Here is a 27348-nt window from a genome sequence, read left to right on the forward strand (position 1 = left end):
GTTTAAACAAAGCATTTTATAGTTGATAAGACTAAACAGTACCTAACTATAACAATATAAATTGTAAATAGGTAATAATAAGTTGTGAGTATACAATGTTATTGTATAATAATGTATAAAGTATATTATAATTATTATTTATATTATATGTAACAGCATTATTTTACCATTAAAAATCTAAAAAAATAATTTACTTTGTACTTAGTGACATAAATTATGCTGCTATGGCTATAATTATTAATAATAATATTTCATAAATTATAAGAAATTGGAACAAATTTTTTGTTCATCGATAAATAAATAAGTTGAGAACAATGATCTTCAGTAAATGATGCCCTCTGATCAGTAACTATGTTAACTACACGGCTAAACACTATCACGTAGGCTACACTAGTGGCTTGTATACACATCAATTTATTTGCCATTACTTTTAAAAATGGAAAATTTGTTCCATTTAGATGCCACCATGTAACTGGACTTTGTTCATAGTCAATTTTTGGTAGATTAAAATATGCATTTATCTCATTTTCAACTTTGTCGTCAATAGATAGTTCCTGGAAAAGAAGAGTACAAAACAGCACACGTTGTAATCAATAATACATATACATACAAATAAATTATTAAAATAATGAAAATGTATTTTATGTTATTAAAACTATATAAAAACAATATCAATATAGATAGGTTATAGGTGTATAATAAAAAAGAGCAAATATATATATTTTATATTATTTAATAACAACATATTTTACTAAATATTTAAAATTATTTGTAATTTGTAAATTATGTTTATTAAGTTTGTTAATATAATGATATTCATTTATTCTTTTTACTATATTTATTACATTTATATTATTTATTGAATTATATATTAACTTGTTTTTAATTAAATTATATAATATTTATATAAACATTATTTATATTTATTTAATAGGTAGGTACTATGAACTAAGAACTAATCTGCTACAACCAGTGGCGTATTTTGAGATTTTTTTTGGGGGGTGTCCTGACTCCTGGCAATACTTTATCTCAACAAATATTAACATAGTTTCATCACGAATTCATACCTAATTATAATACATCTTAATACCTTACATAAATGGTAATTTTTTAGTAAAAAAATCTTAGGATATCTACTTAAATTTTTAATTATTCAGCAAAAAATAAAATCGTTGTAGGTACTTCGAGTGTGCTGTACACTGTACACAGTATATACTTTAAATCGTCGGTCTTTGCTATAGTAATTAGTTGACAATAACTTGTATTCGAAGAAAAATAATAAGACGATAACCAATAATACGGCTCACCCGACATCACAAAACGATAATACAATTCTAAGAATTACGTAGTTCACGGTTTACTGCAAAAGTTCAAATAATATTTTGCTAATGAATAGTACCTATTTTCTGGTATAAGATGAAATATACATTATTCAATTTTCAAAGCAGTTTTAAAATATTTCGTCATTCGTCAATAATATTTTGCAATACTTAAGTAATAAATAGAACTAAAAAAAATTGGGGGGGGGGGTTTAACCCTCAGGACACCACCCCTAAATACGCCACTGGCTACAACAGTTATTTTTATTTATATTTAATACAAATATCATGTTTTAAATAATTATGTTTATGAACTGTAGAACAATATAGTATTATACTATAGTCTAATATTACTATAATATAATAGAGGTGTATTTAAATAATTTACTGAGATAATAGTAAATAGATTATATTTGCTTTTCGAAAGTTATTTTTAAAATTATAATATTTAGGCTTCAAATAAAAAGAATATGTTTGATTAGTAATCATTGATAGTTATTATTAATTATTAGTAATTATTAGTATATTGATAGTAATCATTTAATACTCAAAATGTAAAGGGAAAAATTTTAAATAATAATAGTTATTTTGCTTTACTAGGTACCAAAAAAATTTCCTTAACGTATAAGGGGACTTTGTCGATTTTAGATCATAGCTTATATTAAAAATTGCAGAGAGCCCAGTTGATTTTGATTTTTTTGATGGAGACTCTAAACTTAATTATAATTTTGATAGAGAATACTTGTACGGACCGGGAGCGTAAAGCATTGATACGCGCGCCCGGTTACCTAAATACTCCGTGCGCTGCACTCACACACCGACCGACCTTTGTAAAATGTGTGTGTATTTTGTAAATAGATCGGACAGCAGTGGTTGGGATCGCCGCGCGACTACTGTCCGACTATGTATGTAAGTGGTGTGTGTATGTGTGTATGTATGTTGTGTGTACTTAAAATTATAGAAGGAATAAAAAATGGTAACTAAAATAATATAAAAAATATGGTAACTATGTTGCTGTATTTATAAAATAAATTATAGGAATCGGCCCTTCTGGCCCAACAACAAATTATAAAATTTAAAATAAATATTGTAATTACAAAAAATAATTCACAGCAACACGTAAATTGTATAAATAATAATAATATATACTCTGGCTATTTGAGCCTAATTAAAATGCCGATTCGGCACAACCAATATAATAAATAATAATAATAATAATGGCCCTTATGACACAATAATAATTAAATAATAAAATAAATATATAAAAACTCACAGTTTGTGGAGCGCAGACTGGCCAGCTGCAGTGTTTATTTCAGACCTTCTATCCCGGGAGGGTATCGTAAATTTTCAAGGGTTGTCTTAGAAGTAAATAATTAAGAGAAGTAAAAATATTATTTTAAGCTCAATTTACTGGTATCAGATTGATACTTAATAATTTAAGTTATTAAGGTATTATTTTTTTTCTAAGAATACATAAATTATTAATAATCTAATTTTGATTAATTATATGGAAAAAAAAATACAACACACATTTACTATGGATACATTACTTATACATTGTACTATATTATTAATAATACACCAATATAAGCTTAAGTCATATACATTTTAATACTTATTATGTTTATTGAATTAAATTAAACGAATCCGGCGCTGTTTTTGACGTGCATACAAATTAATTACCTCATTTACAGTATCTTCATCGAGTTCTGAGGGTCCTTCTGTGCTAATTTTCATGCAGGATTGCAAAGTTTCTTGTCCCATTCTATTTCTTATTTTGTTCATAATCCTATTCATTGTACTGAAAGAGCGCTCCGCAGTGGCCGTTGAAACTGGTACACACATTAAACATTCAGCAAGTTTTTTCAAATTTTTATACCCAAAATTTGCTTTATAAATGTATAAAAGTGGATTGTTTACGTTTTCATCTACCAAACTATTTGCGACATACTTAAATGAATTCAAGTCTATCCAAACATCGGCTGGTTCAAGACTAGGAAAATATAAACATATTTTCAATACATCTTCTTCAGTGATTGTAATTAAAGATTCAAATGATTCAAATAAAGCACTTAATTTAATTATTTCTAGTGATTTTTCATTAAAACGTAATTGCATTTGTTCTATCATTGTATCAACAAATTTTTTAGCTTCTTTTAGACTTTTTATTTTATTTTCATTTTCAACTATTTTTCGTGAATTACTAACATTTTTTTTTAATGTATTTATACATTTATGGATTGAATTATTCTCGTAATTTGATGAACATTGGGCCGAGACATTTTTAAGATGATCAATCGAAGAAGAAATTAAAACTGGTACTGATGATAGCTGTAGGTTTTCTTTTTGTAAGATTTTGCTTAAATTATTGACTGCGCCTAAAGCCTCATCTAGGACAACTAATGTGATTAAAAAACTTGACTGAGTGATTTCTAGCAGAATACCTCCTGCTAGTGAAGAAAGATCTGCTCCGTCAGTGTGTATATGCTCACATGCCAAAATAATTGATTTATAACACTCTTTGACTGCATGAATTGATCGATGATTACTTAACCAACGTGTATCAATATTTTCCGGTATTTTCAATTTTTTTTCATTTATAGCTTCTTGAATATCATGAAATATTTTTTCACGTTTAGCAGATTTATGAAATAATTTATATATATCTTTAACAACTTGGAGGGTTCGTTTAATTGAAACATATTTATTACGAGCAGAAGTTAATGCTAATGATAATAAATGAGCTCTACAATGAATGTATGGTATTTCTCTATGTGCTATTTCAGATAGTCTTTTTCGTACTCCAGTTATACTACCAGAAAAATTTGCAGTACCATCAAAACCAAGACTTATTAATTTTGAATAATCAAGTTCTCTTTTTTTTAATTCTCGATCAATAGTTTCTGTTATAGTTTCCGCATTTGTACCAGATAATTCTACAATGCATAAAAATAATTCTCTAATTTCACCACAATCTTTTACAAAACGAATAATTATTGTCATTTCACAAACGTTTTTAATATTTGTCGACTCGTCAGCCATTAATGAAAAGTATTTATTTTTTAATTCATTTGAATCACGAGTTTCAAAAACAGTGCCAATACAATTTAATATTTCAATAGCTGTATTTTTACTCATGTAATTCGACCTATCACTTTGTTTTTCCACCCACTCAAGTAAAGATTGATTTTGTTTTAGCACTACTTTATTTAATAATGGTTCATATTTAGTAGTATGAGGAATCTCTTCTTTTGCCAAAAAATAAACACTATGCACAAAAGTAGAAAAATTAATTCTATTTTGTAATTTTCTGAATTACTTTGTTGGATCATTTGTGTATGTATAGGTTTATTTTTTCCATGTAAAAATAATTCATTCAAAGCTAAAGCTTTAGCATGATTTTCTGAATTAGCGTGTTTTAAGAGTTTACCAGTTTTACCAGTAGCTTTTCGATAATTTATAAATGGGGTACATATAAAAATACCTTTTGATTTTTGTAAAGCACTATGATTACTACTAAGAAATTTTTCACATACCTTACAAAAAGCCCCACCCTTTTTAATATTATAATATAGCCAGTTAAACGATTTTTCCCAATTTTTTTGATAAGAATAATTTTTTAATACTTTACGAATATTTTGATCTTCTTGATCTTCAATTATTTCAGTGGATGAAGCCGGTGAAGGTATAACTGGTGGATCATCAACGTTGTCCTGTTTTTTCCAATACATATCTAATATAGGATTATTTTTTCGTTTTGACATATTGGAAGTTAACTGTTGGTTAAAAGTTTAATTACCAACCAAAATGCGTTGAAAAATAACCAAAAACAATATAAATCAACCAAATGCAGTTTGACGTAGTCTTAAATGCGTAATCCACTATACTGACAGTTGACAGACAACAGCACGTTTTAAAAATTACCCACATGCGATAGGTACTTATAAAATCGATTATATTGACGAACAATTTAATAATATATAGATTACGATTATTATCGGTACACATTAATTGACTATATTGATGTACGAAATAGTAATACCCAAGATATTATTATATTAAATATTTATTTATTATATCATCTTCGCATGAAATAACTGACAATTCATTGATAACTCGTTTTATATATAATCGCACCATAATATACTATTTACGTAATAATGTCATACTTTTTTTCGGGGGGGTATACATTTTTCTCCGGGGGGGTATTACCCTCCCGGTCACCCCCCTGAAATAAACACTGGCCCAGCTGCAACTACCTAAAAACTATACTTTAAAATACAATAATAATAAAAATAGTGGCGATTAGCGCACACACAATAATAATATAATAAAATTCACAACATTTAGTGGCGATTCGCGCACACGTAAATATGTATAAAATAAATTAAACAAACAATAAATATTACGGCGATTCGCGCACGTATAAATAATTATAATATAAAATGATAATAATAATACTAGTGGCGATTAGCGCACACACAATATTATAATAAAAATACAACAATAATAATACTGGCAATTCGTGCCCATAACAAATTCCGTAAAAGAGAAAAAATGTTCGCAAACGCGCAACGGACAATTCACGACGACGTGCAGAGAGCGACAAAAATTGCGGCAGCCGTGTTAAATTACGTGCAACTGTGAGCCGGTGACAGCAGATAACGCGCCGGTAACTGATTATATAACTCACAACACAAAATATAATTAAAACAAAAATAAATACAAAAATAACGGCTATAATGTGCGCGAGTGTTTGTGTGTCGGTCGGCGACGAGATATTTACGTACGCTCCAAACAGGTACCAAATTATAATATATTGGCGCCGACAATACTGCCATGTACTTATATATTCATATTTTAAAGTTGCCTTGAATAATTCTAAATCAATTGAAGTATGTCCAATATCAATTCTATCCAATTTGAATCGTGGATCCAAGGCAGTTCACATTTTTAATATAATATTGTTGCCGTAACGATTAGTGAGTACAGTCATCATTGTTTCCAGCATTTTTTTTTTTTCAAAACTAAGCAAACACTATTTTCTTCGGTAAATACTTGTTCATCAACTTCTAATATATTTTCAGTATCATATTAACTACAGGTAATATGGCTGAAGCTGTAACATAAGACTCGCCTGCTAAATTATCAGAAATTTTGGTAATCGGACTTAATTTTGAAATAACTATTTTTAGAATTTTGACTTAGTGTTCATCAATCATTCTATTCTATCTATTCGATTTTATTAACAACAGTCCACTGAATAACTTAAAATGTATCATTGATAAACATTTGATAGACAGTTTTTCAGAGTTTAGCAGTCTTTTTAGATTATTTCTTACACTCCTTGTTAGTACAGCAAGTGCTGAATGAGTAATGAGTTCTTTAAAAAGAATAAAAAAAAAACATTGTTGTGCAACTTTAAGTGAAAAAACCTTAAATGAATTCAGTATATTTTTATCGAAAGATCGGTGGCAAATAAAATAAATCTAGAAACAACTATTGAAATATTTGCTGAAGCCAGAAAACAATTTACAATTACTTGAATTACCGAATTACATTAGTATAACACTACGTGTTTAACATTATAATTTTTTTTTGTTTAAATTTAATGATAATTTCGATAAGGTTATTTAGAAATAATAATATATCCAGTTTAGACGATTTAAATAAATATATATATATATTTTTTTTTGTTCAATAGCTATCTAGTTTAACAGTATTTTAAGAGAGAAGTCACGAATTAGTATTTACGACGATTCATAATTCTTGGGTCATTTATATCATATGTCGCCTGGGCTTTTTTCTTTAAATCCGCCACTGATAATGACTAAATTGTAAAAGTACCTACTAATATTTAACTTAATACACAAATACGATTAATACGAATGACAAATCTTACAAGGTATGGTTGATACTTTAATAGCAGATAGACGTAAGATAAGATAAACGCCTAACAGCCATATAGAAGTAAATACAAATATCCAAAATTCCCAAAGTGCTAAAAATTGAATTTCATTCGAACCGTCTAAACAACGATTAGTCGGCTTGATTATCCGAAAAATTCGATTATTTGGCGATTAATCGAATTTTATACAAACTATAAAATAATCGAATGGGAAAAAAAATTATCGTAATAATCAATTAACTGAAATAATCGAACAGCCCTAGTATAAACCCATTATTTCAATCAAAAATTGAATTTATGTATTTCTAAAGCATGCGAAATACAAGGAATTAGTAACATAGTTAGTATTGATGGCTCTATATCTGTTTTTTATCGTCATCGGCAAAACGCTCAAATATAATGTTAGACTTAATTTCTAAAGATGATTCAGCATCAGTCCTAATAAAAAAAAACTAAAAGCTATATGTGCTACTCGCTGGGTCGAACCCCTTGATTCTATAATTACTTTTTGAGAACTATACTCTTATATTACAATTACTTTAGAAGAATTGGAGAAAATATCAGACTCTGAGACTGAATGTAAAGTTGTTAGCTATGGTGCAAGTATTAGACGAAGTGACTTTTTAATATTTTTAGAAATTGTAGCTGAACTATTCTCTTATACTAAAATGCTAAGCTTAGTATTACAAAGTTCAAAATTAGAGTTGTCTAAAGCTTATTCACATGTAAAAGATGTCATTGATGTTATTGGAAATATTAGAAAAAATTCTGTAGGTATCTGAGTTTGAAAAATATTTTGAAAATGCTTCCGATAAGTTAGCTCTAGTTGGTGAAGAAATAAGAATACCTCGTTTATGTGACCGTCAAACAACAAGATCCTATATTGACACCAATATTCCAATAAAATAGTATAGGATAAATATTTTTTTTCCCTTTAACCGATTATTTGAATTCTCAGCTAAATACAAGGTTCAACGAAAAACGTAGCGAAGTAGTTAACACTTTTAGAAGATTTTATTCCATCAAATATTGATAAATATGATAAAGAAGATTTAGTTAAAGCAGCAATGGTGTACTTTGAAAATTGGTCTGGTCAAAAAATTGATATAAAATCAGAAATTTAAATTTGGAAAGCTCATTGGCAAAAAGAAAAAAATATAAAACCAGATACAATCATGGGAACGTTAAAGCATTGCGATCAGATTTTCCTAACATTCGAATATTATTAGAAATATTTGCAATTATACCGGTCACCACAGCTAGTCCTGAAAGAAATTTTTCAACATTAAGGCGCTTGAAAAATAATATGAGGTCAACAATGGGTCAAGAGCACTTAAATGGTTTAGCAGTTTTTAATATTTACAAAGAAATTTCTGTAAATGAGATTATGGATATATTTTCAAAAACATCTAGAAGGATGAAGTTGGATGATTAGTCCAATTAATATATTATTTGACTTATTTTATTACTTTATTTATTAGTAATATATTTAAATTTTAATGTACAATTAGAATATGATTTTTTTATTGTCTAAATTTTAACACTTTCTTATATGTATTTGAAATGTAAAAAATTTCAAGAGCTCCCACATTTCATTCCTAGATCCGCCCCTGCATACATGGATTGTCAAAAAATTATAGAATTAAAGACCATAATATAAATTAGATAACATAAGTGTTATTAAGTGATTAATAAAATATTTATTAGTAAACTACAAATTTTTACTAAAAAAAAAAAAAATTTAACTAGGTTAATAATAAGAAAAAACAACATTCATTTATGTATGAATAGTATATATTTAAAAATTACATTGGTTATATTGTTAAATATTAATTGAAATTGTGTAATTAAAGTAAATTAAAATATGCCAAGCTCATTAAATTGATAAAATTTAGTTTTACAAATTAAATTGAACATATTACTGGATAGACTTTTTTTTTACTTACAGACATATTTTGATTTTCATAATAACATAAGTATATTTCAAGATATACAAAATTAACAAAATTGTATTTCTTTGTATTTAAATACAAATAAAAAAAAAAAAAAAATCCATGTATGTAAACATATAAATGTAACAATATCCAAAAATTAAAAATATAGATAATATTTAGTAGTCATGTGTTATAAAAAATGTTACCAAAATAATAATTTATTGAAATATAAACAGAAATGACAAAATCTGAACATTTATAATTTAAATGACATTTGAAACTACTGAGACAGTTGTAACTTATTTTATTAATTTGAAATTAAATACTTGTAAAAATTTAACAGTAAAAATATACATATAAATTATAAAAAATGCATTTGTGGAAAACAATTAATTTTTGTAAAAGTATGACTAGGAAAAAATGATTTCATAAAAAAATTTATTGGTAGTAATGTAACACAAGTTACATTAAATGTAAAAATAAACATTTTTTGATTAAAGGTAAAAATAGATAAAATTATGAGGGAATTTTAATGGTAATAACAAAATATAAAATTTAAAATTACAAACAAATTTTGTTGTGATAAGTTATATAGATCATAACAAATTAAGTAAAAGAGATACATCAGATTACTTATATTACTTAGGATATTATAAATTCTACAACTTAATACTAAATAATTGAATTAATAACAATGTTAACACAATTTAATTTGTTTACAAGAATTGTAATTTCATAATCAGTATTAAATTAATGTACAATATAAACTGTTTACCTATAGTATTAATTCATGACTATAATTCTTTGGTGCCAGTTGCTATTTAAATAGATTTTTATTTTTAATAAATAAAAATATTACTGGTCCCTTTGAAATTGTTATGCATTGATATTTATAATTTTAACTGAACATTAAATAACAAATAAAATTTAAAAACATAAAAGTTGTAACAAATATTGAAAATAATAATCTTTTACAGAAAAAATTAAATAACTTATTCAACAGCCCAAATTTAATTGAATCATTTATTTTTATAATTTAATATGATCTGAACTATGTATATTTTAGTTGATTAAAATCCATACAGCAAGACTATATATTTTACTGAAAATAATAATAATATAACAATTCTAAAACCTAATAATTCATATTATTCTTAAGAAGTAATATAATATTTATTACTTTGAAATGTTTAATATGCATGAATATAATAAAATATATTAATAGAAAAAGTAATAGTGAAAAAAGTAAGTACTAAGGACATTGATTATCCCATTAGTTACTATTACTTATTTGAAATTCACAATAATCCAAACTCATTTCCCCCAATTAAAATAATGGGTTTCCAGCTGTATACTATTGAAAATAAATAAGATTTTGTAATTTTTCCAATGTACACATCAATTAAAACAATGAACAGTAATATTACTCACATTATTTATAAACCATGAATCATTCAACCACAAGCACCTTAATTACTCGTATTATATTATATTTTTATTTGTATAAGAGTGTTATAAAATATAAAATATTAACAAATAAATTTAGGGATCAAAGAACTTCAATAAAAATATATATAAATATGATTAGTATTATGTTATACAAATAAAAAATAAAAAAATAAACAATTGTGATGAATGTCTTAAATTATAGATTATTTTTGTGAAAGTAAAATATGGTAGATAATAAACTAATTGATTATAAACCAATTATACAATAGTATGAAAAAAATTGGTAAGTAATAAATATAATTTAATTTATGTACATATCAGTATGGGGTGATTGATGCCGTTGTTTGTTTATGAACTGTGACATTACCTTGTGCAATTTCTCCTCGTTGTAATGATTGATATTTTAACAAAGCATCATATCCATATGCAAACATTGCAACAAATCCAAACAACTAAGAAAAATATAATCAAAATTAAAATCCCATTATTTATAAGATAATTTAAGTTATTTGAAGTTTTATAAATTAAAAAAACTTAAAAAAAAGAATTTAAAAAAAGTTGTTCGCAAAAACAGTAATCAGAAGAAATAATTTCAATTTCCAATTTATAAAAATAATAGGAAATCATACATACCAAACTTATCATGAAGCTAAAATGCAAACCAGTATAAGCAGCAGCAGAAGATGCTGATATAAGATACAATATTGGCCATACAACATTAAAAAACATTTCCTGAAATGTAATTTTCATATAGTTGATATAGTACAGAAAAACAATGTAATGTCAAAAAACTTACAATTTTAAGCCATGGTATTTTGTAAAAACATTCTATCACATGGAATAGATAAAATACCAGCATAAATAGAGAAAACCAAAATCCAAACATTGATATTGATGTAACAGCACTACTTTGGTACCACATACTGTATGTTGAAAATGATGCAGCTATAAGACTTAATACAACAAACACCTAGAACAATTATTACAATTATTTATTATTAGTATTTTACATACTACATAAAATAAAAAAATATTTTATATGTAAATAATAATATATTAATAGCTTAATTTTATTTGTTTCTTTTATCAAAATTTAAATTGAAAATAAATATTTACTCGTCAAATAACAATATTTATTTAAAGTAACTCAATATAATAAATTCTTGGTCTAAGTTTTATTCATGTAAGAAGTTATAGTAAGTTTTCTTTCTTATGACATTGTATTCAGATATATTTTTAGGAATAATAATAGTTCTAATAAATAATGTTATATGATAAAACAATACATCAATATTCAAACATAAATTTTTTTCAGTAATTTTATTTTGAAATAAATTATAAGTATTCAATATACTTTACTTTGTATTAATAAATAACTCAATTAAGAATAATAATGAAAAATCTTTAATAAAATAATAATAAAATAATTATAATATTGAGTTCATTAATTCAATTTTAACCATCATTTTTATAACATTAAAGGTAAAATGTTATCATAAAAACATAAGCTTCAACAAATTCAATTATAAAATGGACAAGAACTTTAATCAATTACAGTACACTCACGTTTTTTTAAAAAAAAAAAATATTATATATTATTTTATTGAAAATGTATAAAATGCAATTTACACCTTTTACAGCATATTGCTGCGAGATTATAAATTATTTTATATTTTTAATACTTGCTCACTTGTAATGTTGAAAATATTTTTTTTATCTTAATTCAAAAATTAAAATATTACCTACTAACCATGCTACCAAACGTTTATATTTTTTAATATTTTTCCAATTTTTTTTTTCACAGAGCTAAATAGCTAATACCTTTCCAAATGTCAACATGTCGCCTGATTTTTCATTTTTTTGTCTGAGGGGAGGGAGAGGGGAATTGTATTCTTATTGATATTTATATAAAACAAACTGGTAGAAAAAAAATATGAACCACAGAATATACTAACTTATATGTACGAACTAGCAGTATCAACAAATTGGTTGGAAAACTCATACAAAATGGTATAAATATATATGATAAATACTTACAATTTGGGCGATTTTTAGTTTTCCAGGAATAGTGTACAAATATGTGTTGTCATATCTTAGGTTTGAGATAATTTCAGTATTGGTAACTGTAGTGGTTGTAGTATGTTGACTAGGAAATCCTGGATCGGCCATATTTTATAATTTAGACTAAACGCTGTAAACTATAATCGTATATTTTTAGTATTTAAACACATTATTTTAGAACTACAGAATATTGGTTGATTAAATAACGAGAAAAGTTTAACACAAATCATATGACATGCCAATTATTATGGTACCAAGTAGCGGTGAATAATTAAAGACCTAATGAAAAACATATACCTAACTCGAATAGATGGGTTATCAAATAAAAAACCGAAAGAAAACAAAACATAAAGAAACAAAGAGTTATTTGTTTTTTAACGATTGATTGGTGATTGTTTACTAAAATGATGTTCTACGACAATGATATAGGTAATATAATCATAAAAATACTTAATGCGGCGCAGTCTGTAGAATTGAAACAAGACGCAAGGTTATGTTTACCGCACGAAACGTACGGTCCTCTCAAAGTCATTGGCCAAGACGTACATGCATAAATTAATGTCGGAACACGCAAACCCATCATCAGAGCGGTCAAATACGTTAATTCCCCACCGACGTTCTAACTCGTACGGAATAATAATAGGGCAGGTACACGCCCACCCGGGGCGCGGAGGAAGTGTTTGTAGTCACCGCAATTAATTCAGTAATATAAAAATAATTGTCCTTGTACGAATTGCAACACGAGAAGTTAAACACACGCACACATGTCATACCCGAAGGGCCGTGAAGAAATAATGATAGATAAAAAGAAATTGTATCGAGAAAACATGAGAACGCGGATTTAAAATAGGTGACGGGGGAAAGCAACGCGCGCGCGATAGGGAGGGATGGTTGGAAAAAAATCGAATGGACAAAGAACGCGGGCAAATCGGAATAGGTTAGCGGACGACGATCGCACCACACGCCTCCGCCTCCGCACGGTCGACGATAAAAACGATCGCGAAGTATTCGCGACCAAATTAGGCAATTTGCGAATCGATACCGACAACGTTCGAAGACGAGACGCCGCGGGCCGTCGTCGGCAATAATAAATACTTATTTTTCAAGACCTGTTGATGTGACGGCGAACGGTTCGGGAACTGCTGGAACACTGCTGATGTAAATGTGTAATGGAAACAACAACAACAACAACAACAACGCTATGCTATATTACCGTTGTATTGGTAAGTGACGCACGAACGTGTACCTAAGAACGCGGCGACTCGTTATCGGCGTCATCGCTCATGTAGTCTCGTCAGACGGCGATGACCGATAACACGGGTTTTCCCCTTCCGGTACGCTGGCAGACCCCCCCCCCCCCGACGACCATGGTCGAAAACTCGGCTGCGGCGAGCGGAACTCTCGGTGTCCGACGGACACGGGCCACGCGAAAATATGAAACGTGTCACGGTGCAGGCGCGGATCCAGCCTACCATAACGGGAGGGGCGGATTATAAATAAGTATACTCTATGAGTCGTCTGGGGCTGACCGGCCGACGGTTGTCGTCGATCATACGATCACAATAATATTATTCTTATAGACTATTATTATTATTATTTATGTTATAAAAATATAAAACGAAAATGTGTGATAATAACAATACATTCAAATGTTATTTCGCAAGATAATGCAATTTAATAGTACATCAAATTAAATTAACACATTTTGATACGGCCAACGGGAGGGGGGCGCCCCTACAACCCCCCCTGGTTTTGCGCCTGTCACGGTGACTCCTAAATATGCCGACACCCTCCACTACACCCACACAACTGCAACGGCGGCGCAGCCCACTGTGATAAGAAATACTGTTGGTGATTAGCTTATAATTATTATTTTCATTTTATTGTATTTCACTATCTATTAATAAATATAAAAATTAAATTATCATATCTATGAAGCATAATATATCTATACATTTAAAAAATTATTAACTTAAACATCATTATTATTATATCATCATACGAGTATTGGGCGACCGCAGGAAATTTATCAGGGGGGGCGGAGTCATAATTAAATCGAGCACCAAAAAGTATATTAAAAAAAAAAATGTATTCTTAGCAAACAATAAAATATGTCAGAATTGTACACACTTTAATCGTTATCAAATAAAAACTGAAGTCTTAGCAGTTGTTCGATTGCAAATCTTGTTATTAACCGTTCGATTAATTTTTTCTCGGGGGGGGGGAAATTCCACGTCTTGCCCCCTTCCGGGCGCCCATGGTGGCCGATTTTCTCTGTATAATTTATTAATATGTGGCAAGTATAATAATTTGAAAAATTGTTTTAAACATTTTTTATATGAATGGGTCTCTCTGGCTCCCTAAATTTTGTCTGTTTAAATTAGGTCATTTAAGAGGGAGGGGCGCAAAATAATTCTTGCACTGGGCGCTGAAAGAGCTAAAACTGGCCCTGGGTATCGTTAAAATATAATCTGGTGGAAAATTGAAATGTACACTTTTGGTGGAAATGTGTTACGCCACTTATCACAGTGGGTTGTGCAGCCATTGCTGCTGTATGAACGTAGTGGAGGGAGTCAGAATATTTATGAGCCACCGTGACACATTTTAAAGTTTTGTTCACGGGCTACCGTACGAACAATAATAACGTTCACTGGCTACTTTCCTCCAATCCGTCGTCCACACCTTCTCACAAAAACGGTGCGCTAACCAACATCACACCGGACGGCGGTCGCCTGTGCTATTTGGCAACGGTACGCAGTTAACAAAAAATATTTTATTAATTAAACGTAACCAGTATACTATAAATCAAATAATATTATTTTTCCTCCGAAAATTTGGGCGCTGCAATCTTCTAACGGAATACATACGACAAACGCAAATGAAAGTTTTTATTCAGATTTAAATTCTAATTTTTATCACCAACATCCAAACATCCAACACCAACATTTTAAAATTATTGAAACTCTCAAAATTTGTCAAGTATCAAAATAAGAACCACAAATAGTACCTAACACAAAAAAAGAAGTACCAGTATAAATATAAAAGATTAAAATTAATGAATAGAAAAAATTTACATTACACAACAAACAACATTAATTAATACGATTATGTTAAATTTTTAAGTTTCAGAAATAGAACTTGTGAGGTGACAACGTACGATGAATAGATAAAATTTGATCAGGCGCAACGGATCCCGTCGTAACTTACAAGGCCCGTAATAAGTATAATAAAAATAGGATCACCAACCTACTGAGCGAGACCATGAGGTCGGACTACAATAGAATTTTAAGAAAAATAACGCATTTAAACATCGAAGTTATCGCGTTATTTTCAAAATACAATAGTTAAAAATATATAAATGCACTGTTTAATTTTATGTAGCGATTGTGTTCGACCACACACAATTAAACCTGTTCGATTCCATACGACCTAACGCACGGTTTTTATTTTTTTAGAATAAAAGCATACATTTCATACATAAAACAATCAAATAAATGTCAATAAAAAATGTATAATGCGAATACACACGATGTATAAAAAATGAATACTACAATAATACAAAAACAATTAAGATGTCTACGAGCGACACAAAAATAACGTGTATTCGGTTGTATACTATTCATGAAAACAAACCACTGACTTTTGTATTTCGTGTTTTGCTCGGAGTAAAATAAGAACCAGACCGATCAAAACCGATAATGATTTTGTTTTGTATTGTCGTGTTTTGATGTTGACTGATGAGTGTGGGCGCGTCAATTATGTTAGACGTTTTATAATCGCTTCCAAACAGCTCCGAGTACCTAGCTCCCAAGTAGCTCGGAACAGTTTTGCTCGTTCAGTGTGCGCCCGACCTTATAATTGGTGTATATATTGACTTATATACTAAGACTTTTTTTTAACACTACACCACTGTACGTAACGGGTAGAAATAATAATACCCCGTCAAACGGTAATACTGTTCTACGTTTCCCACTGTTCCTCTCACGCTCTTTTTCTCAGTCGCTCTCTCTCACTCTTTCTCTCTCTCGCTCCACCCAGCCGATGGCGTGCAAACGTTATGTTATATTATTGCACGGGCTACACGCACACATACACACACGCGCTCGTTGTGATTTACGAGTGGCACTATCCGCTGACCCGTCGGTGATTTGATTACGGTCGTATCGCACGTAAAAAGTTCACCCCCATATTAAGAGTATAACCCCGAGTTGAATGTGTACGATTTGCAAAATTTAATGGACGGAGAAAAATGCACAGAAAACATTGATTTATCTCGTACTATGTGTGATTTTATTTTTCACATGAGCCGGTCCAGACCACTTTGAATTTTCGATCAAACTTAATTGTTGGTTTAAATTCGAATTTTCAAGTATTGCAATTGTGCCGAACCATGAGATGATAATGTACTTACTTGGTTGTATAATGAAATATCGACAGTGAAATAGCATTAAAGCTCTGATCCCTGTAATTAATATAAAAATAAAATTCGCACACCATTATTGTGTATTGTGTATAACATGAAAAGTATAAGAAAAAAATTATAGTTGATAACGAACAGACAACAATAAAATTATTTAGAACAGCGTATTACATTGCAATGAATAATATACCGTTTTCTGATTATAATGATTTAATAAAATTACAAGAAATAAATGGTATAAGCCTTAAGTAAAGTACTTCATTTTAGATATTCTGCGACAAATGTAATAAATCGCATATCAAATAAAATTATAAAGCAGTTAATACTTAGGATTGTAACATTAAATTAAAAATAAAGTGTTCTTATTGATGAATCGATAAGCTTAAGTAAAAAAAAAATATTCATGTAGATTGTTTAAAAATGTATTTAGATAGTAATGATCCCGAATTTATATTTATAGATTTATGTGAATTGCAATTACAAGATGCTGAACAAATAGAAAAACAACCATTGAACGTTTTAAAATCAAATCGAATAACATGAAGAATATTTACAAAATAATTGGGAAAACCTACAGATGGAGCTAGTGTTATAGTTGGTAAAAACTCAAGTGTTTTAACTCGATTACGTCAAAAGTATCCAACAATTGTTGCTTGGCATTACTTTAATCATAGTCTTGAACTATCAATATCTGCTACAATAAAATACGTTCGAGGAATCGACTATTTTAAATTCTGTATTTATATGTTACAGAAGCATACCCAGGAATTTTTTATAGGAGGTCAAAATTTTTTATTTTATCTGTTCTTTAATTATAATTATAGTTTAACTCAATACCAACAAATAACTGTTAATATACTATAGTATGGTTTGTACATTATAGGTATATTATATAATCTATAAACTTTATATATTGAAGATAATGAGAAATTAAAATGTTCTATATACTATTATTATACTATTTACTACTAACCGAGCTTCTCCCCCCTTGGGTACGCCCTTGATATGTTATATAGTCTGTACAGTCAATCACCAAAACATTCTCATGCTTTACAAATCATCTCTTTCTTTACGAATCATCTCTTCCCTCTTTTACGCTATTGCCTAATATCTTAAGGTTTTTACCCTGAGCTGGTGACCAGTGGTGGATTTAACGGTTGTTTGGTCGGCGAATGCCGCCGGGGCTCCTTCCTAAGTTGTTTACTGAAGCCTAGAAAAATTACAGTTAATTTTTTTTAAATTTTACTACAGAAAAAAAAAAATTATAGTACAAACTGTAATATCGTTTACAATTACCATTTTTATTTATAACAAAATAATTTAAATATACAGGGAATACTCAGGAATACTCCGAATACTTCAAAAATAAAACATTTTATTTGTGAACAAAGTAGAAAAGATTGAATTTAGATAAGTATAGTTAGAAATACTGTCAACATTGATTATAGAATTCTATAGAATTTCCGTGTATGAACACTATACGAGTATATGAACTATGATTTATTATCAGTTTCGCTGCATCACGTTATTTCTAATGTACTATTTTCTATTTTCGTATAGTGGAACGCGAGTGTAGTGGGCAGCTTTGTAAAATAGCTAAGAATTTTAGTGATACATTTATTACGAGGCCCCTTTTTTGGATTTGCCGACTTCATTTAAACCTTTAAATCCGTCACTGCTGGTGACATTTAATATTGATTTATTCACTAACCGAAATAGTACAGAATTAAATCTATTATTAGGATGGGGCTACACGAGCATACAATACGATATACAGTATACAATATGTTACAACGGACAAACTTTTTGATATGTTTTTAATAAAATGTTATTATAATTTTCAACAATATACAAATAAATTAAATTTATTTTAATTAATATTTATTACAAATAACTAAATCTGAAAAAAAAATGGAACGGTTTTTTTGTAAAACGGCCTTAAACACTTTAAATAATAGTCCCCTCATATTATGACCATAATCCGGCCCTGATCACGTGATTTGACGTTCACATTTGAAACAATAAAAAATTAATTTGGGCGTTGATATGTTTGACGTACGTTGTACGTCCGTTGAAGAGATAATACGTCGATAAAATTTAATGTACATATTTACGTGCGCTATTTTTGATGCGCGTTACTCGTGTGACCATTCCTTAACCGATTATGTACTTTTACAAAGCACGTCAAAAAGTACTCACGTATAGACGTATATTATACGTCCGTGTGGCATCAGCCTACTTATAACTACTTATAACATATCAAATCAAATAATGAGTTTGCAACAAAAACCTCAACAAATAATAATACATATGGCGAATGCCAATGACGTCACTATCGTATCACACTAATATAGTAGGCATCAATATTTTTTCTATCTGGATTATATCACTAGCCTGTAAACTTTTTTTGTTTTATAATAAACAATGTTTGAAACGCATTGTCGATATTGTTATCTAATACATTAAACTGAACCACCTCCAAAATTATTTAGAAATTATCAACATTTTATACTCGGATTCAGTTGAGGTGCATGAAAAGTAGGTACAGGCCCTTTTCAATGTAATTAGTACATAGTTATTTATAAAAAGTTAACATATTTAATACTCGTATATACAAAATGGGTTATATTATAGGATATAATTATAAAATTTCGTCTTCCAAAATTTAAAAAGCTTAGGGAAATTTAATTAATTATAAGTAGATTGAATTAATCTGTATTTTTAATTTTCCATTGTATTGAAATAATTTATCGACTTAATAATAACAATAATTATACAATTATTTAAAATAGAAAAACTCTCGTTAAATAAGAAAAAAGTACAGATATACTAAAAAAATATGCGTAGCACTTATGATCGTTGTCTTTAACAATTTCCTGATAAAAAAAATCTTTTAAATTGCATTTATAGTAAAAATATATACATATTTTAATATAATGGTTCGATACTAACAATTGGCCATTATAAACAATAACGTTCGACGAAATTCGGTAAACATTATACATAAAACGAAAATAGATGTTTAAAACCTACTTATTGGTCATCCAATGATCAATAATAATATAACCGGTACATAATTTCTGCTCATTTAATTTTACGAACTGTTGACATTTGTATTAAACATTTATTATTATCATTTGTGAAGTTGTCATGAATTGATCTAGATTCAATATTTTTACGTAGATTTTGATTATTAACTATGCCATATTTGAAGTACGCAAAATATTTAAAAAAAATTGGATGCAAGTAACAATAGATGTAACATATGTTTTAAAAATATAGATGGGACGAATACCTCTAATATAAAATTCAATGTTCAGAAGTGGCACACAGTTATAATGTTATAATGTTTGAATGAATATATAATATATTTATAATTTTATAAACTATGGTTAAATATAAAATTAAAAATATGTATCTAGATTTGTATCTGAATTATATAAGTATATTATAGGTACATATGTTTGATAAAAAAGATGAATAATATTTAACTTGTCATATTTTACTTGATTTGAATTTCAAATTGAAAAAATATGAAATATGTAATCTAATATCGTAATTAACAAGCTGTAGACATTAGCGAAAAAGAAATATCGAATGATAAATTTTATATTAAATTAATATCGAAAATATCGATATTTTTTCATGTTGGTCTACTCGTAATCACCGCAGTGAACGTAAACGGACAACGGATCGTTTCGTATCGGTGAATACGTGGATGATGAGCAACTCACTGCAGTAGACACGTATTCCACATCGCAATAACGAGTGAAGTACGCACCGATAAATTAGGATAGGAAAACGTGAGACGTGACTGCCACAGATACACATTTCGCATGATACTACGCGGGTTTTTTTTTGATAACGTTCGTAATGTAAACACCAGATAATATCATGTTAAACATTATCAAGTCATCTTCGACTTTTGTCACGCTGTCGTTCCGTTATTGTTTCGCGTTCATTGATTTTGATTGTTATTTTTGGACCGATGTATTCATTGCTTTTGTACCTTAATATTATTAATATATTATAAAATCAATTATTAGCATATCATTTGGAAATCGGTTCGTTGACCGCGTCCCAACATCTATCAATATACAATAGTATATATTTTATTATTACATTTTGTTCGACTTAAAAAACTGACAATTGCCATGTATTTGAAGACTTGGAAAGAATTTGAAACTGCTTCGTACAATTTACTTCTTAAAGATCCAACCCGGGTGATTACTGTTTTATTATTTTGTTATTTTGTATTAAGATTATTGGCTCCACTTAAAGAAGAGAAAATACTAAAAATTAAGTTAGTTGAAAAAATTATTTGTTTACTCAGTCTTATCATTTTAAATTGTCAATTATTTTGTTAGTTTCTTGTGAATTGATACAACTAAAAAAATATTTAATTAACATAGTTTTAATAAAAGAGGAAATGTATGTTTGATTGAGTTTCATACTTACATTTTCTGCTATTCCATATCTAGATATCAAGATTATTTCTTTAAAAGGGTAGTTATTGAGTTCACTGAAATAACGCTTTACATAATTTAACTTTATTTTTATTCAAGTTCATTTGCTGTTTATTCGTGTTTAATATGTTATATAGGTTAGTTTAATTTTAAATAACAATTACAAAATGAATAGATAAAAACTTAAGCAAGTAATTTTTTATAATATATATTTCAATATATTTCTTTATCAGTAAATTACAATTGCATTTTCTTCATTAACATTAAACATAAATTATGTCTTAATAGAAGATTTACCAGATATTGTTGTCCAACCATTTAAGTACCTATATCACAATTATTTGTAATTATAATAACTACATTTTAACTGTTAAATGTTTTGGTGTTCAATTATGATTTAATAATTATTAATGCCCAGATTTTCATGCAAAAATTATTGTTGAATATTCACATATTCATGCATTGCTTAATTCATAAATTTGTTAAAAAACATTTGTGTGTCACAAAAAACTGAATATCTTATAAATAATTACAAAATGTGTATTGTAAAAGAAAATATGATAAACATCAACACGAGTTACAAAATGTAAGTTTAGATTTTCAGATTAAAAACTTCTGAGATTGTCATATACTATAAATTTAAATTAAAAACTTTTAACTATGTCTCAAAATATTTTAGATGCACTTTTAAGACAGATATTTATAGGATGTAGAACTTATACATTTCTTGGCATACAAACTAAGCAAACATATTTAAAAAGTAGTAAATAAAAATTTAAAAAAAAAATATGCGAATTAAAACCAAATTTAAAAGTTGAATTTATTATTAATTGTAAAATATTACTTCAATGCAATTTAGTTATTTTTTCTAAACTATAAAAAAAATGTACCATAAAAATTGATATAATGTGATGAAATCTTAACATTTGTAATCAAAATTAAATTCTTGATTAATTGTAAAAGAATATGCTGGAAATAAAAATCTGAGCCTTAACAATAATAGATGTATATTTTTTTATTTAGACTTAATTAATTTTAATTATATTATAAATAAATATAAATTCAATTAAAAATTGATTAAAATTGAAATGTACACTAATTTTTATTATAAGATAAAGAAAATATATTTAATAAAGATTTAATAAATTATTTTAAAAATGTAATAACATATTAAATAATCAAATGTACATTTTACTTATCAGAATAAAATCAAATAAGGTTTTACAGTAATCCCATATTATCCGCGTTTGAGTCCATGATAAAATGTTATTAATAAGATAATGCTTTATCGTTATTATTTGAAAATTTTAGATACTTTTTATTTTAGACAACTGTAGATAATACAACTATATAGGTACTTTTATACTTATAGATAAATACCACACATAAGGTACCTACAGACTACACATGTATAATTAATAATCCTCAATTATTGTTCAATTTACGGATGATATTTGTGCATGATATGTGTACAAGGCCGTAACTGGGGTTCCAGGGGTCCGGACCCCCCGATATTTTCAAAATAGAAACATTTTAGAGCTGAATATAGTTTATTAACTATAAATTGTATTAAATAATAATGTCAGACCCCTCCGAAATTTTTTTCCATTTGCGGCCTTGTATGTGTACAGTACATACATTTACTTCTAATAAAATTAGTGCAATTTAATTTAAATTTTTCATTCATCCTAATACACATGTATGTACTGTATGTTTATAAATAATTAATAAATTATATAAATTAAAAATAATTAATAAAAAAATTGTAAAAATATGTATTTATCCTATTGTGATTTTTAAAATTAAGAAATTAAAACCTAACCTCCTTTTTTACATTGATTTATGGTTTAATTATCTGCACAACTTCTCTGGAACGTAACCTCTGCGGATAACAAGGGATTACTGTATTTAACTGTCAATCATATCAACAATGGCATGTTGTATTAATTTTTTGTAAGGAACAAAAATTTCTTCAAAGTTAAGTTTTTTTTAACTCTAATTGTTTTTTAAATAATAATTATAAATGAAGTTATGATTTTAATTTCTATATATTTATGGGACATAAAATTAAAATTCATTAAAACCTAAGTATTGATGTTAGTATTTATTCATTTATAATTTATTATATCTTCTAAATGGATTCTAATAGTTGATTTCAGTATGACTCATTAATTATCTACATTAAAAAAAATATATCCTTCAATAATAATTTATAATTTTTATAATTATATATTAATGAAAATTATATTAAAAAAATTTAATATTTATAACTTTTTATTTCTTTAGGTTAGATGCACAATGAAATATTGTCATAGTGAATCAACCGTGCAGCTAAAAGTTACAGATAATATAACAGTAAGTAATTATTGCTATTTTTAATAATTAAATTTACTAATTTTTATTTTTAAATTGTACTTATTATATGTTTTGGAATAATATTAAAACTTTTTAACAATTCAACTGTTTTTGTTATACACTATTATTTATATAAAATTTGAATAATAAATAATTAATGTTTACATCCTTATTTTCAAAAATGAAATATCTTATTTTTTTTTAGTGCTTGCAGTTTAAAACAACAGATATACAATATGTAAAGAAAATAGAAGTGTTTTATGCTACAATAATGAAACAAATCACTTCATCTGAACTTTGAAACAATATGAATAATTGTATTTGTATTAAATTGTATAAGAATATTTTAACTCTAAAATTATATTGAATGCTTAAAATGTGTAATTATATAAGTATATATTGCCATAACATCAAAATATATAATACAGGTATATAAATAATAAAATGTAGATACATTCCAAACATGAAAGTGATTTATATTATCATTGATAATAAACACAATAAATAATAATGAATACTTAATTTCAAATATTAATTCATAGGTAATATTAATATTCATCATTGATCATTAACATTATATCAAGAATTATCTGTATTATAATATATGTAATCGTCAATACTACTCTGGTAACAAGATTTTCATTTTAATATACTCAGAGTATTGTTGTACATGTTCATATTGCCAATAAAATGTAAATATAGAACTATTTCTATACAAAAGCCAAAAATTGAATGTATTTATAGCTAATGTCTTAATTTTTGACATTATACTAACTTGAAGTTATAAATAATAGTTTTTATATTTGAGAGTCAAGTTTTTAGAGAGAAAAAAATTAGAAAACCCCTTTAACATTGTTGGATTGAATATTATATTTACTTCTATTTGTCATTTAATTTAATTTTTTAATTTTGTATTAAAATTTAATTAAAAAATAGATAAAGTGTTTTTATTTCATTTAACTATTTTACGTTTCTTGATTCTACAAATATTTGAAAGATATTGGTTATGGAGATATACTATGGTTCTTTTAACTTTTAGTAATCATAAAAATTACAACTATATGTCAATAGAGTAAACCTTCAACAACAATAATTCTCTCTCATTTAAATATTGAATGGAAAATGTTCAACTAAAACTACTAAGATTAAGTACCTTCTGTAATACTGTAACATGAATTGCAAATTTATAACTGTAAATAAATAAACCTTAACATAAAATGGAAAGGTAATACTTATTAGTAGGGTTCGGATTTGAAGGCAATATAATCAATAAAAAAAGCATTTAAAATATGAAAAAAGGCATTTTATTTACATAAAAAAAATTACTTCAAAATCAAATAGACTAACTACTTAGTAATAAAAAAAATTCACTATCATATTCTTAGATAAGCTGTTTCAGTAAAACGTTGATGGATTGGGCTTAAAATATTATAGGGAGGGGATGATGGGGGATATATCTTCCCCATGGGCTTTTTTTTTTTTAGTCTTAAATGTTTAAAAACGTAATTAAGAAATACGACGGAGCAGTTACGGTTAAATGGATTGGTGTTAATAAACATACATCGAGACATTCCGTTATCTACAGAACAAATAATTGTTGAATTTAGTGTAAAAGAAGGATAAATTTCCTCCTTGATTGCATTTTTTTTTTTCGTATAATAATAAAGAATAAAGATTGAAAATAATACATTTAATTTAATTTATAACATCCCCCCATACCAAATTCCTGCGCACGCCACTGTATAAAATCAATTGATTTGATCCATGCCCAAATAACTGAAAGTCGTTTATAAATGTATCCTATATATGTACATAATTATTGTATACATAATACTATTTTATATATCTAATTATAAAAAAAGTAATAGGTTCATAATACAAAAAAAATAAAACATTAATAAGCAATGAAAATTACTAACTGATTCTTACATGATCTAGATATGAATTATGATTAATTATTATATATACATATTATGATTAATATTCACAAAATAAATATTAATTATTTACTACTATTTTTAAGTTTTTATCTAGTATAAATATGTCAGCATATTGCATAATATTACTAGTCTTTTAATATATTTACAAGAATAATAATATTAATTTTATACATAATAAGTTATTATGTATTTCTATTTATTGTTAAAATTTAAAATTTGATATTATTTGCTGATATCTGGTAGGTCTTGCGGTAATCGTGATTCCTTTTAATCGCTGCTATTTCGGTACCCAGACTGTAGAATTGTGCTCTATCGGATGTTTTGGAGATTGTTATGGGCATTTTTAAATTGGGATATTTTCCAGTCTTTAAGAGAAGTATTTCTGTGTTGTTATAAATTTGCGTATTCCTCATGAATCATGAGGCTTTTAGGAATATTCTCATAAATTTGTTTTAGAGTATTTAGATTTTATTAATTTTTGTTGAAGAAACTACCTGTATTGAGCAAGTAATTTACAATAATTTACTTGTGTATAAGTTATAAATTATAAGTGTTGGATTTTTCACGATAAGCTATTTCAGTCTTAAACGTATATCAACTTTAGTTTCATACCGCTGTGGTTATAATACGTAATTATGTAATATCATGATTTTACTAAGAATTTTCAATTAAAATCCAATGGATTAAAGTTAAATGTCCAAAATCGAAGAGAAAACTAATTCAGATGCCCATCGTAGTAAATATTGGAAACCAATTTTATAAATATTTATTACTTAATCAAATATTATTCTTATTTAGATAAAAAATATTATACTTAAAATTGTTAAATAAAAAATTTTAATTCATTAATAGTTATCAAATATTTGAGTTGTATGGTTATTAGAGAGGATTGAGAGGAATGAAATGCCTCTATTGATTTATTTTTTATTAATGTGTTCCTAGGTTTGTTTGAATAACAATATATTTCCTAATATACAAAAGAATACGACCTAACATTGCTTCAAATTAAGTTGTTCGATTGGTTTCCAAAGTTTTTGATAAAGACGAGTGGATTAGTACAAACATTTTAAAATTTAAGTATTGTAAACATATATTTTTTAAAAGAAATAGACTTTTAGTGGATACCTAAAATTGAAATATCGTCTTTAACTGGAGCTGGGAGGGATTGATGAGCTTAGATAAATGGGGGGGGGGCATTTATCTAAGCTAATCAATTCATCAATGACAACATTTTAACACTACTGATGAATAGGGGCCTCTAAAATTAGTTTGCACCTGGGCCTCAAAATCTTAGTTACGGCACTGATATTTAACCACTTTTTCTTTGCATATTTGCATCATATTTGACACTTTTTAAATCCAGGCTCTAAAGATAATAATTGAATAATACAATTTGCAATTTAAAATTTTCGTATATTTTGCAAATTTACTGTTACGTATTAAATAATGTTTATATATATATATATATATATATATATATATATATATATATATAT

General features: G+C 27.1%; 2 protein-coding genes and 1 pseudogene across 5 annotated transcripts; 1 reads left to right on the top strand and 2 right to left on the bottom strand.

Moving 5' to 3' along the window:
- Positions 1-214: 214 nt before the first annotated feature.
- LOC112683406 lies at positions 215-5083 on the bottom strand (annotated as a pseudogene).
- A 5682-nt stretch (positions 5084-10765) lies between these two features.
- On the bottom strand, positions 10766-14149 carry LOC112683423 (proteolipid protein 2-like). Of its 4 annotated transcripts, none has more exons than XM_025554463.1 (5): positions 13781-14149; positions 12648-12808; positions 11407-11580; positions 11244-11342; positions 10766-11062 (listed from the first exon to the last, which is right to left on the bottom strand). In XM_025554463.1, the coding sequence occupies exons 2-5, from the start codon at positions 12777-12779 to the stop codon at positions 10928-10930; spliced, it is 540 nt and encodes a 179-aa protein (XP_025410248.1). In that variant the 5' UTR covers positions 12780-12808; positions 13781-14149; the 3' UTR covers positions 10766-10927. The 4 variants fall into 4 exon arrangements, with proteins under 4 accessions (XP_025410248.1, XP_025410251.1, XP_025410249.1 ...); XM_025554466.1 differs by lacking the exon at positions 13781-14149 and adding an exon at positions 13218-13749; XM_025554464.1 differs by lacking the exon at positions 13781-14149 and adding an exon at positions 13122-13211.
- Positions 14150-20872: 6723 nt separating this feature from the next.
- LOC112683394 (signal recognition particle 9 kDa protein) lies at positions 20873-24288 on the top strand. The gene is made up of 3 exons (XM_025554430.1): positions 20873-21314; positions 23844-23912; positions 24118-24288. Exons 1-3 carry the CDS (start codon positions 21246-21248, stop codon positions 24211-24213), a joined length of 234 nt encoding a protein of 77 aa, XP_025410215.1. The 5' UTR covers positions 20873-21245; the 3' UTR covers positions 24214-24288.
- The last annotated feature ends 3060 nt before the right edge of the window (positions 24289-27348 follow it).

This window comes from Sipha flava, unplaced genomic scaffold, assembly GCF_003268045.1.
Source record: "Sipha flava isolate LNK unplaced genomic scaffold, YSA_version1 225_pilon_pilon, whole genome shotgun sequence".
In the NCBI taxonomy this organism is placed as follows: domain Eukaryota; kingdom Metazoa; phylum Arthropoda; class Insecta; order Hemiptera; family Aphididae; genus Sipha; species Sipha flava.

Bases quoted from the DNA above. Each gene is read 5' to 3' on its own strand.
- LOC112683394 (XM_025554430.1), top strand. From the start codon at position 21,246: ATGTATTTGAAGACTTGGAAAGAATTTGAAACTGCTTCGTACAATTTA. The intron at 21,315-23,843 runs GTGATTACTGTT...TTATTTCTTTAG, and splicing joins TTCTTAAAGATCCAACCCGG to GTTAGATGCACAATGAAATA. The intron at 23,913-24,117 runs GTAAGTAATTAT...ATTTTTTTTTAG, and splicing joins AAGTTACAGATAATATAACA to TGCTTGCAGTTTAAAACAAC.
- LOC112683423 (XM_025554463.1), bottom strand. From the start codon at position 12,779: ATGGCCGATCCAGGATTTCCTAGTCAACATACTACAACCACTACAGTT. The intron at 11,581-12,647 runs GTAAGTATTTAT...TAATTGTTCTAG, and splicing joins AACTAAAAATCGCCCAAATT to GTGTTTGTTGTATTAAGTCT. The intron at 11,343-11,406 runs GTAAGTTTTTTG...ATTACATTTCAG, and splicing joins AAATACCATGGCTTAAAATT to GAAATGTTTTTTAATGTTGT.